Source organism: Neofelis nebulosa, chromosome 14 (assembly GCF_028018385.1).
Source record: "Neofelis nebulosa isolate mNeoNeb1 chromosome 14, mNeoNeb1.pri, whole genome shotgun sequence".
Taxonomy (NCBI): domain Eukaryota; kingdom Metazoa; phylum Chordata; class Mammalia; order Carnivora; family Felidae; genus Neofelis; species Neofelis nebulosa.
The window spans coordinates 38,512,931-38,529,754 of record NC_080795.1 but is presented as its reverse complement, the minus strand read 5'-3'; the positions used below and the strand labels follow the sequence as shown (position 1 = coordinate 38,529,754).

The 16,824-nt window shown below is 38.4% G+C and overlaps 1 protein-coding gene across 3 annotated transcripts in view; it reads right to left on the bottom strand.

Annotated features, from left to right (window-relative positions):
* Nucleotides 1-16,824, bottom strand: part of SLC26A7 (solute carrier family 26 member 7) — a 119,476-nt gene that overhangs the window by 66,747 nt on the left and 35,905 nt on the right. For all 3 annotated transcript variants that reach the window (XM_058698525.1, XM_058698522.1, XM_058698524.1), the window contains one exon: nt 3,110-3,274. In XM_058698525.1, the coding sequence (XP_058554508.1) occupies nt 3,110-3,274 (165 nt within the window). The remainder of the gene's footprint in view (nt 1-3,109; nt 3,275-16,824) is intronic.

Genomic DNA, 16,824 nt, shown 5'->3' with positions numbered 1-16,824 from the left:
ATCAACCAGCCCAGAGCAACCAAAGGGATGGAGATTTTGCACAGAATCAGGCATCGCCCAGGTAAAAGACACTGAGAAGCCAAACTTACAGTGACCTCAGAACAGGATAAGGGCAGAAGGCTGTGTTTTCTCTCAAAGCTGATATTAAGGATCGCTACTACCAGAATTAACATTTTGATTGGCCAAACTTGCGTTCTTTTAAGAAAGATGAGGGTTCTAGCTGAGAAAATTAGCAGTGATAACTGGCTCCTTGTGCAAGAACCTCAAATAGTCTAGATATTAATTTATGTCCCAAATGATATCTTTATCTCCCATCAGCCTGAGGCTTTCAAAAAGGATATAACAGTTGCAAAAGCTCAGAGGTCGGAAGCACAGTCGGAGTGAAAAATCCCCCAACTGTGTTAATCGCTCTCCTCTGGGTTCTCTGACCAAGTGACCAAGGCCTCCATTTTGTCCTCTGTTCTATCGTTCTGCGCTGAGCGCAGCTCTGCTCCTTCACATCCCACCCACATGATGCAGGGGCGAGTTCAGAGGACACATCATCATCATCAGATTCTTCAGCCTAACTACACCAAAGCTCACTTTGCAGATGTCCCAGTATAACCTACACATGATGCACAATTTATTTCTTGATCTAAAGCTCAGACTGCCACGATTTTTGACGTTAAAATGTCCCTATTCATTTCGAAACACCGGCGAAGAATCCAGGCACCGTTCCAACCTAGGAGCCTAAACGCTGGAGGACTCTGTGACATTGAAAAGCAAGAGCAACTTTCTTCATTTTCCCTCAACACACAGCACAGCAACTTCCACCAACGGAATCATGTGAATTTAAAGTCAGACACCTGCAACAATTTTTAGATCTGATTCTCTTTCATTGTGAGAACTTAACCCCGCCCCAAAAAGCCACATGGTATTTCACCCACAAAGTAAAGAGCAACTCGCTTACAGTTTTCCTCACAAGAAAACAGGATGGGAAACAAAATCATACGCAAAACCCTTTAAGGTAGCATTTTAGGCACACTGCCGTGAGAAGAGCAAGCTGAAAGGCTAAATGTCATTCCCATATCCGGCTACCCTGCTTCCGTGAACAGAACCAGGAAAAGGAAGGATGATTATTTGTGTAGGTGAATAGTGACTGAAGAGGCCAATTTGTAACCCGCTCACATTTCCTTTCACCTCACGTGCACAGAGGAGCACCCCATTCAAGGAGGTCAAGACAGAACCTAGTGCTGATGCGGTTCTGTTGGGTAGACCTGGCGTCACCAACTCTTTACTCCACCGGTCACCTGACAGCTTACAGCTACTTTGGTCTGCTCTTGTTTGTACTGGAGCATGGAATTATGTTGCCTCCAGGCTCTGTTCCAGTGTTCTTGTTTCAGTTTTAAGCTTTCTTATAATGAATGAATCACTGAGCAGGATATTACCTACATAACAAAAATTCGGGACCAGCGCCCAGCTCCGTCTTGCCAATTGTTATTGTTTATTGACCACTTTACCAGTTAATCAGAAAAACACACATTTAAGTAGATAAATACTCCTACTTTTCACAGACCAAAATGGCGAATTTTAAAAACAGTAACAATCAGAGTTGATGATGATAGAATGAGAGTGCAATATTCATTAGCACAACTTTTTAGATTGAAATTTGGCAAAAAAAAAAAAAAGAAAAAAACAAATTACACCCTTTTGATCCGGTAATTCCATCACTAGGAATTTATCCTAATGAAATAATTGGTGATACAGATCATAACAGACAAATAACGAAGATCCTCATAAGGGTGTGTATAATACTGTGTATAAGAGTGAAACACTACAAACCACCTCAACATCAGGGATTCGATAAAGAAATGACTGTACTTCCATATGTTAACATTTAGCCTTTAAAGATCAAGAAAATTGAGGGTAGGAATACCCTCACTATAAAACATTAATGTTATTTAGCATACAGTATTACACTGTGGGAGCTCCAAATATGCCACCCCAAAATAAGCCTCTTTGACATAAGGATTATTTTCAGCTTATTATCTGGAGAAACAGCAGACGCAAGGAAGCTCTGAAGAGTACAAATTACCCTTTTGTAAGAGAAATTTACATTTATAAAGGAAATGTCCCTTTGTAAGGTCTCTCTCTCTGGGTACTAAGAAGGAAAGGAGGACTCTAAATCACAAGAGACTCTTATCAATGGAGAAGGTGCAACTTAGCATCTGCACAGCAAACCTTATCCTTGTTTATAGTACTTTTCATGGTCCCCTTCCCATAACCTGCCTCCCCACACTCTCTTCCTGGGTTTTAGGTGAAGATGGTATTTATGCCCAAGTTCTGGCCCCCTCTTTTGAGTTACTCATCTCTGAGTTTCTCCCATGTATGTATGAGATATACATGGTAATAAATTTGTTGGTTTTCTCTTGTTAATCTATTTTTTGTTAGAGGGCCCACAGCTCAGAACCTAGAGAGTAGAAAGAAATGTTTTTTTCTTCCTCTACCACATAAAATTAAGTAAAAGGAAGTTTCGTTGCCCTCAAGTTTACTAACCAGACATTCATTTTCTTCTAAAGCTCCCATAGGATGTGACTTCCTGAGCAGTCACAGATTTTAGGTCAGCTTCAAAACGACACAAAAACAATGGAGTAGTATTAGGAGAACATCTTGAAACTGGCCCTAGGTTCCTTTCTCTGTTCAAATGACTTTTAATAACTGTCTGCTATTGGGGCTTCGGCCACCGATTCTTGACCAGGCCTGTGATTTGAGCCAAACCAGAGTTCACAACACTGAATGAATGTGGTCGAGCGTACTGTAGTTAAACTGGGCCACAACCCCAGTAGATGGCTGCCATGAGAAGTTGGCAACATATCTGACTCTCAAAAAAATTCCAGTTATTTTTTCCGAATCATGACCCCAAATTATACCATACTCAACTGTTGTACAGAATTTCTTCCAAAATCAGTAGAATTTGTTCAACTAGTTTTGTATCCTAAATCACACTTCACGTATCCTAAAAGACTGTATTTAAACCCAAGGTCCTTCAACACAGTATTAGAGTTAACCAGATTCTACTTTGTGAAACACACTCCCAAAACACACGAACAAAGACATACGGGAAACTCACGTAAAAGAATCCAAGTGGTCCAGAGATATATGGCATTTTCATTCCCAAGAGATACTTGACTTGTGAAGTCACGACGTGGGTGGCAGCTCCAGTTGTCATGGCACTGATCACAGGCTCCGTAAGCAGGAATGTGGCACTGCCCAGCTGTAGCACAAACATGGCCACCTAAGAGGACAAAGGAAAATGACATTTCCCCAGGTTCCTAGAGGAATTACTACCTGACACGTTTTCATTTTCATTTCGCACAGACATAGAGAACTGATGTGAAGTAGATTTCTTAAATTGTATATATCCAGTATCTTGAGTTTTCTTGAGAACATAACTAGGTTCCAAGGCTTTCCAAATGTTATTGGGTACAGTGTAATTGCTTCAGTTAAAGTGAACACGTTTTGTTCCCCTGAATATTGACTTTTCCTTTTTTCTCTATTCCTCATCATATAAGTCATAAAAAAGGGAAATATACTTGAATCGGTTCATATATGGGGCTCTGTGGAGAAAAATTAAATTTGCATTTATCATACTTTAAAAAAAATTTCAGAATTTAAAAGAAATTTCAGAATTTCACTACCCCACACCCAGTAGGTTTAAAATCTCAAAAGCAATGAAGAAAAAAAAAACCCATTTCCTGAGTTTCTCCCCAGTCCTGAGAAACGGAAACACTTTTTTGACTAGAAACTCTCTCAAGTAGTTCTAAATGGCCACTAATAAGAAGAAGATATCAGGACTTATTTATAGGCGGAGAAGAACAAAAGATAGGGCTAGGTTAAAGGGATATGAATTCAGAAACCCAAGAATAGGCAGAAAAGTCATTTTCCTTAAAAATTTCCTTGCTACTCCTACCGCTGTGCTTCATGACCAAACAAAATTATCAACTTTGAGTAGAAGCTGTGCATTGAGTTCTGCTGGGCAAAAGATGACCAAAGGAACCAAAATTCTCCTATTAACATAGCAATGGTTAGTGTTCTTCCTCTGCCAGTGAGAGAGCTTTTAGAAGGTGGCCCATCCTTTGACTGAATACTACTGTGTAAACTCAGTCATAGAAACTATAAAACAGGGATGCTTGGGTGGCTCTATCAATTAAGCAACTGACTTCGGCTCAGGTCATGATCTTGCAGTTCGTAAGTTGGAGGCCCGCAATGGGCTCTGGGCTGACAGCTTGGAGCCTCAAGCCTGCTTCCTGCTTCAGATTCTGTCTTTCCTTCTCTCTCTCTGCTCCTCGCCCCCCCCCCCCCACTCATACTCTGTCTCTCTCTCTCAAAATAAATAAACATTAAAAAAGTTTTTAAACTACAAAACATAAAATTCAGTGTTTTGAAAGTAACATTAAATTATATTCATGAGTATCCACACTGGAAAAGGGACACAAAGCGGGTCATGTTGATATATCCTCTCAGTGTGCTAATTACCATATTTAGGTCATGTCTTAAAATTCTTTTTGGAAAATCAGATTAGTTATTAAAGAAATCAGAGGACAGAACAGCAATGAGATCTCCTTCTGTGAAGAGGTGACAGTGATGAAAAAGAGAAGTATAAAGTGCTGTTAACACTAGAGCGTAAATTGCAAAATATATCATTTCTATCATATTGCAATGTCCTTTGACCAAAAGCGATAATGCTCTGAACTTGCATCAGAGTAGAGTTTTCTGGGCTCAAATCTGAAAACTGAAGTTCTGATCCTGGCTTCACTATGTCCTAGCTCTGTGACTGTACAAAACCTGCTGAAATTTTCTGAGCCTCATCATCATCTATAAGCCATTAGACTGAAGTCTATGCTATCTATCTTGTAGAATCATTATAAAGTGAATGTGAAATAATATAAGGACTTCAAAACTTGCAAAACATGCAAAATATGTAAGGCACAGGAACATCATGAGATGTCATGGATATTTACTCATCATAAGAAACCAGCCACAGTTTTGAACACGTAGAAGGGGCCTCACCACATTTCCCAACTCAGGAAAACTTGAAAGAATTTATAGGTGCAGAAAGAAATGTATTTGAATTGTTTGCAGTTTAGCAGCCCCATTTATTCAATATAGAATAAAAAATAATCTGGATTGCCAACATGGAAATCAGGCATTCTGTTTCTGCCAACAGAGGAAGCCCGAGCAGCAACTCCAGCTAGTAACATTTTTTTTTTTTAAGAAACTGTGTGTGTGTTTGTCAAAGTAGAAATGTCCTGAGGGAAATATGCAATCAATGGTATAGGTACAAATGGAACACACTGATCTTCTTGGCAACTCTTGATTCATAGTCTGTTGATTTTCATCCTGAAAACACAATCAGTTAAGAAAAACATTGAACCAATTTTCCCCAAGCATCTATCTACTAGTAAGTAAATTCCAACTTATGACATTAACTCTTACAGGCCCTAAGGACAAAATTAGCATATTATTGGGGTAAGATGAACACCAGAGAGTTGGATTTTCAATTCATCTGAATGCAGCAGACAAGCAATCCAAATCTTTGAAATTGTGAAACCTGTTTGCATATGTGGAATTTTATGCATACATGGAATGCTGGAAAGTTCTTATCTGTATGCCAGGAAATCTTACCTTATTTTGAGAAGCAAACTCTTTTGGGAAGCCTTGTATGAACCATCATCATTTTACCTTCTGTTTAATAGTTGTTTCCTAAATTCTATCATCTTTTTAGAGGAGTTAATGATTTTTCGTGCCTGAGAAACAAAGGTCACTTAACCTGAAGTCATTCATCAACCACTTCTGGCTAACCACTGTCTACTCGTAGCAGCTTCTTAGTTACTTCCATGACCTTAATGTTACAAATGGAAGGGCCCAGGAAAGTACAAGACATGAAGAGTTCAGCCACTCCACATATTGAAAATACATACACATACCTTGCAACAGAGAGCAGGAAAGATGGAGTACCCTCCTCTAAACTTAGCTAAAGACTCAAAGTGTTTTTGTAATATTCTACTTGTACACATTTTTATGCTTAAAAGAAAATCTTCCCGGCAAGGGATAAATCCCTAAAATGGAGAATTCTCAACTCTGAAAGGTCAACAAGCCCCTGAAGAGCTCATTTCTGACACAAACCACTGGGTATGTGAAGGATGATTGCAAACATGTGAGATTTAGCTGAAGAGAAATAACTCTCTTCTGGATGACAATATTCTCCAGAACCCAAGACAATGGCGGATATTTTAAGGATAAAGAGGGAGAGGACGAGGAAGAAGGGAAAGAGAAGAATAAGAAAGAGAAGAATGAGAAATTTAAGAACTCCTCTTTCCCCACTACTCACATTTTAACAGTTCATCCACATCAAAATTAAGGCTCTAGGATCTAGAGGCTGACGTACACAGCTTGCATGTAGCAAATATCCATGCAACGCAGGTTTTGTTAGAAGCACCCACAGACGGATGTGGCTTCCAAGATTATCTTAGAACTTAAATATGTGAGATGAGGATCCTTCTAGACTATTTTGCTTGTAGGCCCAGTATTTAGATTCTACACCAATGTTAAGGACTTTTTTTTTTTTTAAAGTTAATGACTTAATAAACCACCACTTCAGCTCCTTTTACAATAATATAGATGACAATAACTCTAATCTGGCTAGCCAACTCCCAAACTTTGGCCATGCAATGTTTTATGAGAAAATAAATGTTATACAATCAATATATTTCAGCTGTTTGCAGTAATTCTGATGATCTGGGCTAATGCTGAAAACCTGTGACACACATTATCAAGGTTCACTAGCGTGACACTATTGGGTAACGTTTCTATAAACACCATGTGTTCTATATAAATTGAATGTATCTCAGATTTCAGGCCATTTTTTGCAAGTGGCCTTCAAATAGTGAAAAAGGAAAAGAAGTATATAGTAATCAACTATCCTACCCAAGGGAATACAGCGTGCATTTCAGGGTTTTTTTTGTTTTTTTTTCAGTTTGTCTGCAATCTGGTTTTTACATTACACCAAATCATTTATTTGTCCATTCAATAAATATTTCCTGAATACCTATAAGGGGCTAGGCACGCATTGTTGCAGAATACAGACATAAAGATACAGTTAATATTAAAAAAAAAAAAACATAAAAAGAGGTGAAATGAAGATATTGGGAGGGGGCACTTTTTTAATGTTTTTATTATTATTATTATTATTATTATTATTTACTAAGAGACAGAGAGAGACAAAGCATGAGCATGGAAGAGGCAGAGACAGAATCGGAAGCAGGCTCCAAGCTCTGAGCTGTCAGCACAGATCCCAACGCGGGGCTCAAACTCACAGAGCACGAGATCATGACCTGAGCTGAAGTTGGACACTTAACTGACTCAGCCACCCAGGCGCCCCGGAAGGGGGCACTTTTAACTACACCAATGTTACAAGTTGGCGTAGGTGTTACTGTAGTGTAGGTGTTACTAGGAAGGTAAAGTCAGAGAAGCTCTTTGGGTGGGAGCTAAAATGCTAGGAGCTGTATTCTTCACTGAGCAGAGTATGCTGGTTTGGGGAAGAGAGCTAAAGTGCTCATGACGATAGGAAAACAATTGAGTGCTGCATGGGGGTATGGGGAAAAAAAAAAAAGTCTGTGTGGCCAGAAAACCCAAGAGCAAAAAATGTCAAATGGATACCTAATGAAGTTGCATGCTGCGGAATTGAAAATATAAAACCCTACTCCATACTTTTCGGTGCTAAAAGGGAATGAGCTATCAAGCCATGCAAAGACATGGATGAATCTTAAGTGGTATTGTTAAGTGAATGAAGACAGTCTGAAAAAGCTATATGCTGAATGATTCCATTTCTGTGATATTCTGGAAAAGGCAAGACTATAGAGACAGTAAGCAGATCAGTAGTTGCCAAGGGCTTAGGAGTGGGAGAATGTGTAATAAGTAAAACACAGTGAATTTGCTAGTCTGGTGAAACTCTTCTATATGATACTGTCACGGTGGATACATAACATAAGCATTTGTCAAAACCCATAGATCTTTACAACACAAGAGTGAGCCTTAGTGTATGACAATTAAAAAAAAAAATCACTTGGAGCTCAGGAGATCCCAGACTAAAATACGACAAAGAATCTGAAAACCACTGATGTGTTTACTATCTCTATAAACTCTGCCTTTTCCAGAGTGTCATTTAAATGGCATCATATAATATATAGACTTTTCAGACTAAATGGGTGAAATAACCTCACTGAAAGGGGTGGCAAAAAAAAAAATATTGCTCATGTGTAGGGCACCTGGGTGGCTCAGTTGATTAAGCATCTGACTCTTGGTTTCAGTTCAGGTCATGATCTCATGGTTCATGAGTCCAACCCCCACATCAGGCTCCACTCTGACGTTGCGGAGCTGGCTTGGGATTCTCTCCCTCCCTCTTTCTGCCCCTCCCCTGCTTTCTCTCTCTGTCTTGCTCTCAAAATAAATAAACTTAAAAAATTTAAAAAATGTATGTTCACCCTATATTAATGCAACACGTTTCTTAGCAATTAATGGCAGTTTTTCATGTGTTCTATTAGTGTGTGCTTCCTTGATGAGCTGCACTTCCAGAATCAATTAATAATGGAAACTGAGAATCTCAATCCATTCAAGTTAGTTAGCATGTCTTCATTAGTTCTCAAACAAAAGGGGCACCCGCATGGCTCAGCCAGTTAAGTATACGACTCTTGACCTCAGCTCAGGTCATGATCTCAAGGTTCTTGAGTTCAAGTCCCATGTCGGGCTCTGCACTGTCAGTGCAGAGCCTGCTTGGGATCCTGTCTCTCTTTCTCTCTGCCCCTTCCCCGCCTATACTCTCTCTCTCTCAAAGTAAATTAATAAACTTAATTATTTTTTTAAATGCTCATGTGAAGAACTCTGGAAATGAGTAAAGTCTGTAAAACCAACGATGAAAAAGAGACACTATATTCCAGCTGATAAAGTTATTTTCCATGGGGATAGGAGTTAACAATCCTGAAACCACTATCCATATATACTGAAATTTAAAAATGAAGTAGATGGATGGTGAATGGTGGGAGCCAAGTTTCCCACTGTTGGAGAAGCCCAGCAAAGGGCATTAGGCTAGGATGATCAATATGGTAAGGGATTACAGTTGGTATCTAGGAACTCATGTCTAAAGACAGATATAGATGATCAGCCTTTGATTTTTTAAATTTAGCAGACCATGCAAAGCATTTTCTCATTGTATTACTTTCAAAAGCCAACAAACCTGAAAAATGCACACTGCAGTTCTGAAATATAAACTCACTGTGGTAGGCAAAATGCTTTCCCAAATTCCCACCCCTCATTATTTAAAAAAAACACTAATTTATGAAGGAACTTTTGCAGATGACATTAAGGCTATGGCCTTTACAACAGGGAGAGTATCTTGGGGGGAAAAGGTTTAAAAAGATACAGATAGATACGGATGGATAGATAGATAGATAGATAGATAGATAGACAGACAGATAGATAATGTCCATATACATGGATTAATATATACACATACATGTCCTTAGTCAGCCAAGAGGGCTAGAAGCAATAACACCCTGTTCGCAATGAGCACACGCAGCACCCAGATATTGACCTTGGATACCATTCTCCAATGAAAGGAACAAGGGTTCCCTGGAGAAGTGGGTGATTCTAAGCAGTCACCCATAGGCCTGGGGCAAAGAAATATACATATGATTCTGTATCATTTTGTAGTGCCAGAAAGAAAGCAAATGCTCCAAAAACAAAGAACCAAATACACGGGGGTATGTCAAGGATGGACACAGGAGCCAAGTGAAGTATCTCCCAATGCCCAAAGCTAGAACAATTTGAGGAACACCATAAATAAAGTAGCATTGGATTATAACCCAAAGAATAAAATAAATATCTTTGAGTCCATATTGATATAAATACTTGATTACAGCTTAAAAATGAGAGAGCTGGGAAATCTCCTGTGTAAGTTAATTATTATTCCAAAACTTTACCTAGACACTCCTCACTCCTTATCTCAACTCCTCATGTAAGGTAACTCCCACCTCTTAAGTGTGGGCTCTGCCTGTGGACTTCTTTCCAAAGAATACAGTGTGGAAAGTGTCAGGCGGGGGGGCGGGTGGGGGGAGCGGATAGGGAAGAGAGAAACTTTACATTGGAGGCACATGACAAACACTAGTTCAGGCAGGTGATTAAGGTTAACATCAAGAGTTATAAATTAAATTGACAGTCCATACTCTTCCTACGATGTAATGAGAATGTCACTCTATCTCCTTGGTCTTCCTCCTAAAAATCCATCACCCCAGTCTAATCATGAGAAGAACATCAGACAAATCTCAACTGGGGGGACATTCTACAGAAAGCTTACCAGAAGTCCTCAAAACCATGAAGATAACCAAAAACAAGAAAAATCTCAGAGATTTTCATAGTTAAGAGGAGCCAAAAGAGAGATAGGACAATTAAATGTGATGTGGTATACTGGATGGGATCTTGGAACATAAAATTAACATTAGGTAAAAATTAAAAAAGGCTGAATAGAACACATGGACTTCAGTTGATAGCAATGCATCAATCTGGTTCAGTAACTGTGGCTAATATGCCATACTAACGTGAGACGTTACATTAATAGGGGAAATTTGGGTGGATGGGGCAGGTGGCAACTCTGTATACCCTCTTTGCAACTTTACTGAAATCCAAAATTATTATAAAACAAAAGCGTTTTTAAAAAGGGAAAGAAAAGTACCTCTCCACCTCTTCCACAGAATCTTCAGGTAAGACCACATTTCTCCCCAAAGTGTATGCTGTGCATGGCGGGCACCTGAGTTGTGCACACATGAGCAGAAGGGAAAAGAGGGACCCTCAGAGGAGCTTCAGATAGCCGGGCTTCAGAGGTATGACGTTTGCATAAATAACCACACTAAGACAAGCGTGCACACACATAAAAGAGAGGAACAGAAAAGGTGCTACAGGGGTGCCTGGGTGGTTCAGTCAGTTAAGCGTGGGACTCTGGATTTCGGTTCAGGTCACAATTCTAGGATTGTGCGATAAAGCCCCACATCGGGTTCCTCGCTGAGTGTGGAGCCTGCTTGAGAGTCTTTCTCTCTCTCTCTCTCACTCTCTCTCTCTCTCTCTCTCTTCCCCTCCCCTGCTCCCCAAATTACTTACAAGGGAGAGCACCCTCTATCTCATTCTCAAAAAAAATAAAAGCGAGAGAAAGAAAATGTGCCACAGATTTCAGAGGGAGAAGGAAATTATTCTGGATAGGGGTAAACTTGTGCCTTGACACATGAGCAGGAATCCAAGTGAGAGAAGTTATTAGACAGCCTTCCAGAAAAAGGGAAGAATATGAGTACAAAGCAGGACAGCACGGGATATGTTCAGAGTACGCAGAGCTGCCAGTTTAGAAGGAGCACAGCTAGCCAACAGGGAGTAATAGAAAATAAAGCAAGACATTTTGAAGTCAGAATATGGAGCACCTTAAAAGTAGTGAAAAGGGAGTTTTGCAGGAGTGAGTGACATCACTCTCGCATACATTTATTAAACACCTAAATTTGCCAAGAGGTGTGCTGCACACTGGCTCAAAAATCAGAGCTAGGCTTTGGTAGGATTAATCTGACAATAAAATGTGGAACAACTGACCATTTAAAATGTTAGTGGAAGAGGAGCAACCAAAGGAAAAAAGACAGAGAACACCTCAACTGGACCCAGAAGGAACAGAGAACAGAAATGAGCCGCGCGTTGGACTACCTAGAGGCAAACTAATCATATGTCCAGGAAACACAGTTTATTGTTCATTTGATTTTTTATTGTCAAATATAGAAACTCACGGGGCGTAAGAATTATCTTTATTTGGAATTCTGTGGTTGAAAGAAGTATCACAATCTTTTCATTTCTCAGACTTTTCTAGAAAAAAAAAATCCTCTAATGCAAGAGGCAGTGAGAATCAAGAGTGCTAGGGGTGGGCAGTGATTTGACTCTTCTGCCTTCCTTCCTGCCCCAGCTATAGAAAACGACAATGTTGTATGATGGGACAACGGGAGCATGACAGTATTAACAGACACAGGGGCATGGGAAGTGGTTGTATTTTCATTGTTCATTGGGTGGAGGCCGGGGGACAGCTGTGGGAAGAGGTAGGAGACTGCATTGACTATGTCTTCACATTTCAGCTGGACAGATCTGGCAAAATCCATAATCAAATTAGAAAATTATTACACATTTTCTTACTCCTTTTTCATCAAGAACTGCATTATAGTTTAAACAATATAAAAACACATTCCTTATCTTCTGGGCAGGGATAAAGGGAGAAAATGGTAAATTAGAAAAAAATCTCAATTCAATTTTGGCTACTTAACATAGTGATACCATTAACATTTAATTGACCTTTTTCTTATTCAAGTTATTCGACTTACATTTATTAAATACCAGCTGCTGGAATTATAAACAGTCTCTGCTCTAGAGACTCACAGTCTAGAAAGGGAGGTGTAAATATGTGGAACATATTTCCTGGTAGTCTGAGGCATCCTATCACGCAAATCCTGAGCAATGTCTCACCAAAGGAAGTGGGGGGGATCAGTTATAACCATGTACAGAGATATCAGAAAAGGCTTCTCTGAGATGATTACATTTAAGCCGAGCCTTGAAGGACATGCAGGTGATGTGAAAAAGTACCGTGAGGGCCTGGAGAATTGCAGGTACACAGTTTTCACAGCCAAGGCCATTGCCCCAGTACTCAACTCATGCCTTCTGTATAGGCTGCTGCTACTATTAAGGAGGTGAAATGTGGAAAAGAACCAACAAAATGCCTGGCCTTAGAAGTTTCGGGGTTGGGGCACCTGGGTGACTCAGTTGGTTAAGTGTCTGACTCTCGATTTCAGCTTAGGTAATGACCTCACGGTTCGCCAGCCCCCCCGCCGGGCTCTGCATTGACAGTGTGGAGCCTACTCGAAATTCTCTCTCTCTGTCCTTTGCCTGCTCTCTCTCTCTCTCTCTCTCTCTCTCTCTCAAAATAAATAAATAAACTTGAAAAAAAAAGTTACTAGGTTGAGTTCCTTGCTTCTGCCTCAGTATGAGTTTAGAAAGCCATGTAGTGTAGCAGTTAGGAGACTGTATACTGGAATCCAACTCCTACTTTCCCAGGTCTTAATTATAAGATTCTGAATAAGTCACTTCACCTTTCAGTACCTTCATCTGTATAATGGGAAGAATAATATTACTTATTTCATAAATTGTTGATGGGGACTGAATGTGTGAATAAATGTAGTAAAATGAGAACAGAACTTGGCATATAATAGGGTAATAAATATTATTATTGTTTTTAATGTGAAGGATTTTCATTTTTATAAACTTAAGGATTATAATTCTAATTTTACATGTATTACTTCTTAGCTTTGCTAGGTAGAAATACAGCTGGAAAGATTTAGATTAAACAAAGTAATGACTTTTAGTCATAAAATGGCTGTGAGATAGTGTAACATCATCAAAAGAGATTTCAGATTGTCCTCCCCCTGCACTTCAAAAGAATGAAGTGAATGATTTTTCTGGAAGGAGTACATATGATGTGTTGAATAGGCAGGTTAAACTAGCCTGTATTTTAAACCCTGTCTACACTCACGATCCCCTTATTTAATATACTCCCAAAAAATGTTTAGTACAAAACCAAAAGTAACTGAAAATTTCCTATTTGGGTCTGCAGTTGGTTTTTATCATCCTTGAAGACAAGACTGTATTTCCAGAATGCACCAAGTACAATAATACAAGGCTCTGGCACTAAATACCCCCACCTGTGTCACCCCATGCTTGTGCAACTGTCAAACAAAGGAGCTGTATATCCCCATGTCCTCCAGGGCAGAAATCCTGTTCCATGGTTGCTTCAGAAAAGTAGAGCTTGGGAAAGCTTCCAGAAGTAAATGGGCAGGGGACAATCCCAGACCCCTCTCAGTTCTTGGAAAAGGGAATGGGCAAAACGCCCAACATGAGAATAATAAAAGCTACAGGGAGAAGAGAAGAATGGTTTTAAAAGTGCCTTGACTATTACTGAGTGTTTGTTTCCCCAACCTAAATGCTTACTGATGTTGGCATTTTAAACAGGGCCACTTTGCCTGGAAATTAACACCCCATTTCTGTGAGTGAGCAAGTAATTCCTTTCTTGGCTGCTACTGTTTCTTGGCTACAAAATTCTTCTTTTTTCTTTTTTTTTTTGAAAAGTAACACTAATAACACAAAATTGTGTCAGTTACAGCAGAAACATTTCCTTTGCAAAATGAGACATATAATGTACCTTAGAGGTAGATAGTAGAAATGGAAACAAAAAGATTCCCCGACCAGAAAGCTCAGTTACAATCAGATACTGCATAAGTTCTAATCACAGGGGTCCCTGCTATGTTATTACAAAAATGTAGAAAATCAACAACAATAAAGGTATACAGAGGGGAAGAAACCAGACAAAAAATAATACAGTGAGTATATTTTTATGAAACTCTAAAAAATACAAACTAATCTATAGTGATTAATGGTTGATGGCAGGTGGGGGTCCTAAAGTAGTGAGAAGAAGGTCAAGTGTCAAGGAAAAATCTGGGGGAGTCACAACTATCTTGACTGTGGTGATGGCTTCATGGGTATGTGTGTATGTCAAAACTTGTCAAATGGCACACTCTAAATATGGGGAATTTATGTATGGCAATTATACCTCAATAAAATTGTTTTTAAAGGGCCCATTACCTAATCTACAACATGGAAACCTGTCACATTACATTATTGTGGTTATATGCGTGCACTTTATACTAGCAATATAAACGAAATGGTAAGGGAGAAGAGAGACAGGAATTACTTCTTTGCCTGAATGACAATGAATGAGATATATTTGAATGCATTTATGTTTATGACATAATATAAACAGCTTACCTAAAAGGTAATCACATCACTCCTAAGCAAGTCTGTTTACTCTGATGAAAGCAGCCCACAGTAAGGAGTGCATAATTCTCAGTGCAAGATAGACCAAGTAAACAAACAAACAAAAAAGAATAAGAGTATTGAGAACTTAAAACATAACCAATAAGGCAGAACTTACAGCTATATACTAACAGACTATGCCATCTTTTCCCCAAGTACTCATGAAATATTTACAAAAATTGAGCATATGTTAGGTTACAGGGAAAACATCAGAAAATTCGAAAGTGTAGATATATTACAAACAGCACTCTGTGACCACAGTGCAATAAGACCAGAAATTATTGGCACAATTGAAAAACAAAAAGACCCATTCATTTGGAAATTTATAACCTTTTCCTAAATAATTGTTGGGTGAAAGGGGGAAATATAAACTGAAAAGTACAGAATGTCTAAAAAATACTGACAGTTAAACACTATCAGAATCTACAGAAAACATTTCAAGCAATCAGCATGAGAAAATTCACTAAATGCACTAAATGCTTTTATCAATAAAAATTTTTAAATTATATTAAATGATTGAATCCCCACCTCAAAAACCAGAAAAAGAACTAATAAACTAAAAAAAAAAAAAAAAATAGCCAAAGAAAGGAAACAATAAAGATAAAGGCAGAGGCAGCAATAGAAAGAAGTAGACATACTATTTCAAAATCCTATTTTTTTTAAAGAATGAAAATAGACAAACCACTAGCTAATTTTATTGAGAAAAAAAGATAAAAGCACAAATATAAAATGAGAAAATGTCAAAGCAGAAAACATTAAAACAAGAAACTGTTTGAAAATCATAAGAAATCAAAGACCTATGTACAAACAAATTTGAAAAGTTAGATAAAAAGGATAATTTTCTAGGGAATACAGATTACCAAATTTGACCATATTGGAGACAGAGTCCTGCAACTGACCGATTTTATAGAAGAAATAGAGAACATTATCAAGAAATTACCCCCAAAAAGAGCACCAGGAAACAGATTATTTCAATGGGATATTTTTAAAAGGACGATTCTACAAACCTTCTAATACTAGACCCATCAGTAGTGCTTAAGAAAACTGAGGATAAAAGGTTAGGAAGAAAGTAAAATATGGATAACTAGATCTGATAAAGAGCACAAAAAAGAAAACTGTAGTCCACTACCATTGAAGAAAAAGGATGTAAAAGTACTAGATAAAAATTTGATAAACAGAATCCAAAACCACTTTAAGAATAAAATACACCAGGCGTGCCTGGGTGGCTCAGCTGGTTAAGCATCTGACTTCAGCTCAGGCCACGATCTCACAGTTTGTGAGTTGGAGCCCCACGTCGGGCTCTGTGCTGACAGCTCGGAGCCTGGAGCCTTTTTCGGATTCTGTGTCTCCCTCTCTCTCTGCCCCTCCCCAACTTGTACTTGTCTCTCTCTCTCTCTCTCAAAAATAAACATTAAAAAAAAATCTTTTAAAGAATAATATACACCATGATCAAGTGGGAATTATTAAATTTTATTTTTGAATGTTTAATAGAAATTATTAAGGTTGGTTCAATGCTAGGAAATCCATTAATATGATATAACATATAATAGACTTCAGAGGAAAAAATAATATGATTATCTCTATAGGTGCTGGAAAAACCTATAGAAATATTCAATACTCTTTCTAATTTCTATTAAAATTCAAAAATATAAAGCAGTAAATAATTTCTTAACATGGTAAAATATACACACTCCATTCTCAAGGCCAGTATCTTCACAGAGATGACATTTTGAGTAAGTTCAAGAAAAGACAAAAAAGCCCACAGTTTCCACTATTATTTGCCATTATAACAGATATCATCTAATGAAACTGAACAAGGGAAATCACAAATTATATTATTTTGTAAAAAAAAAA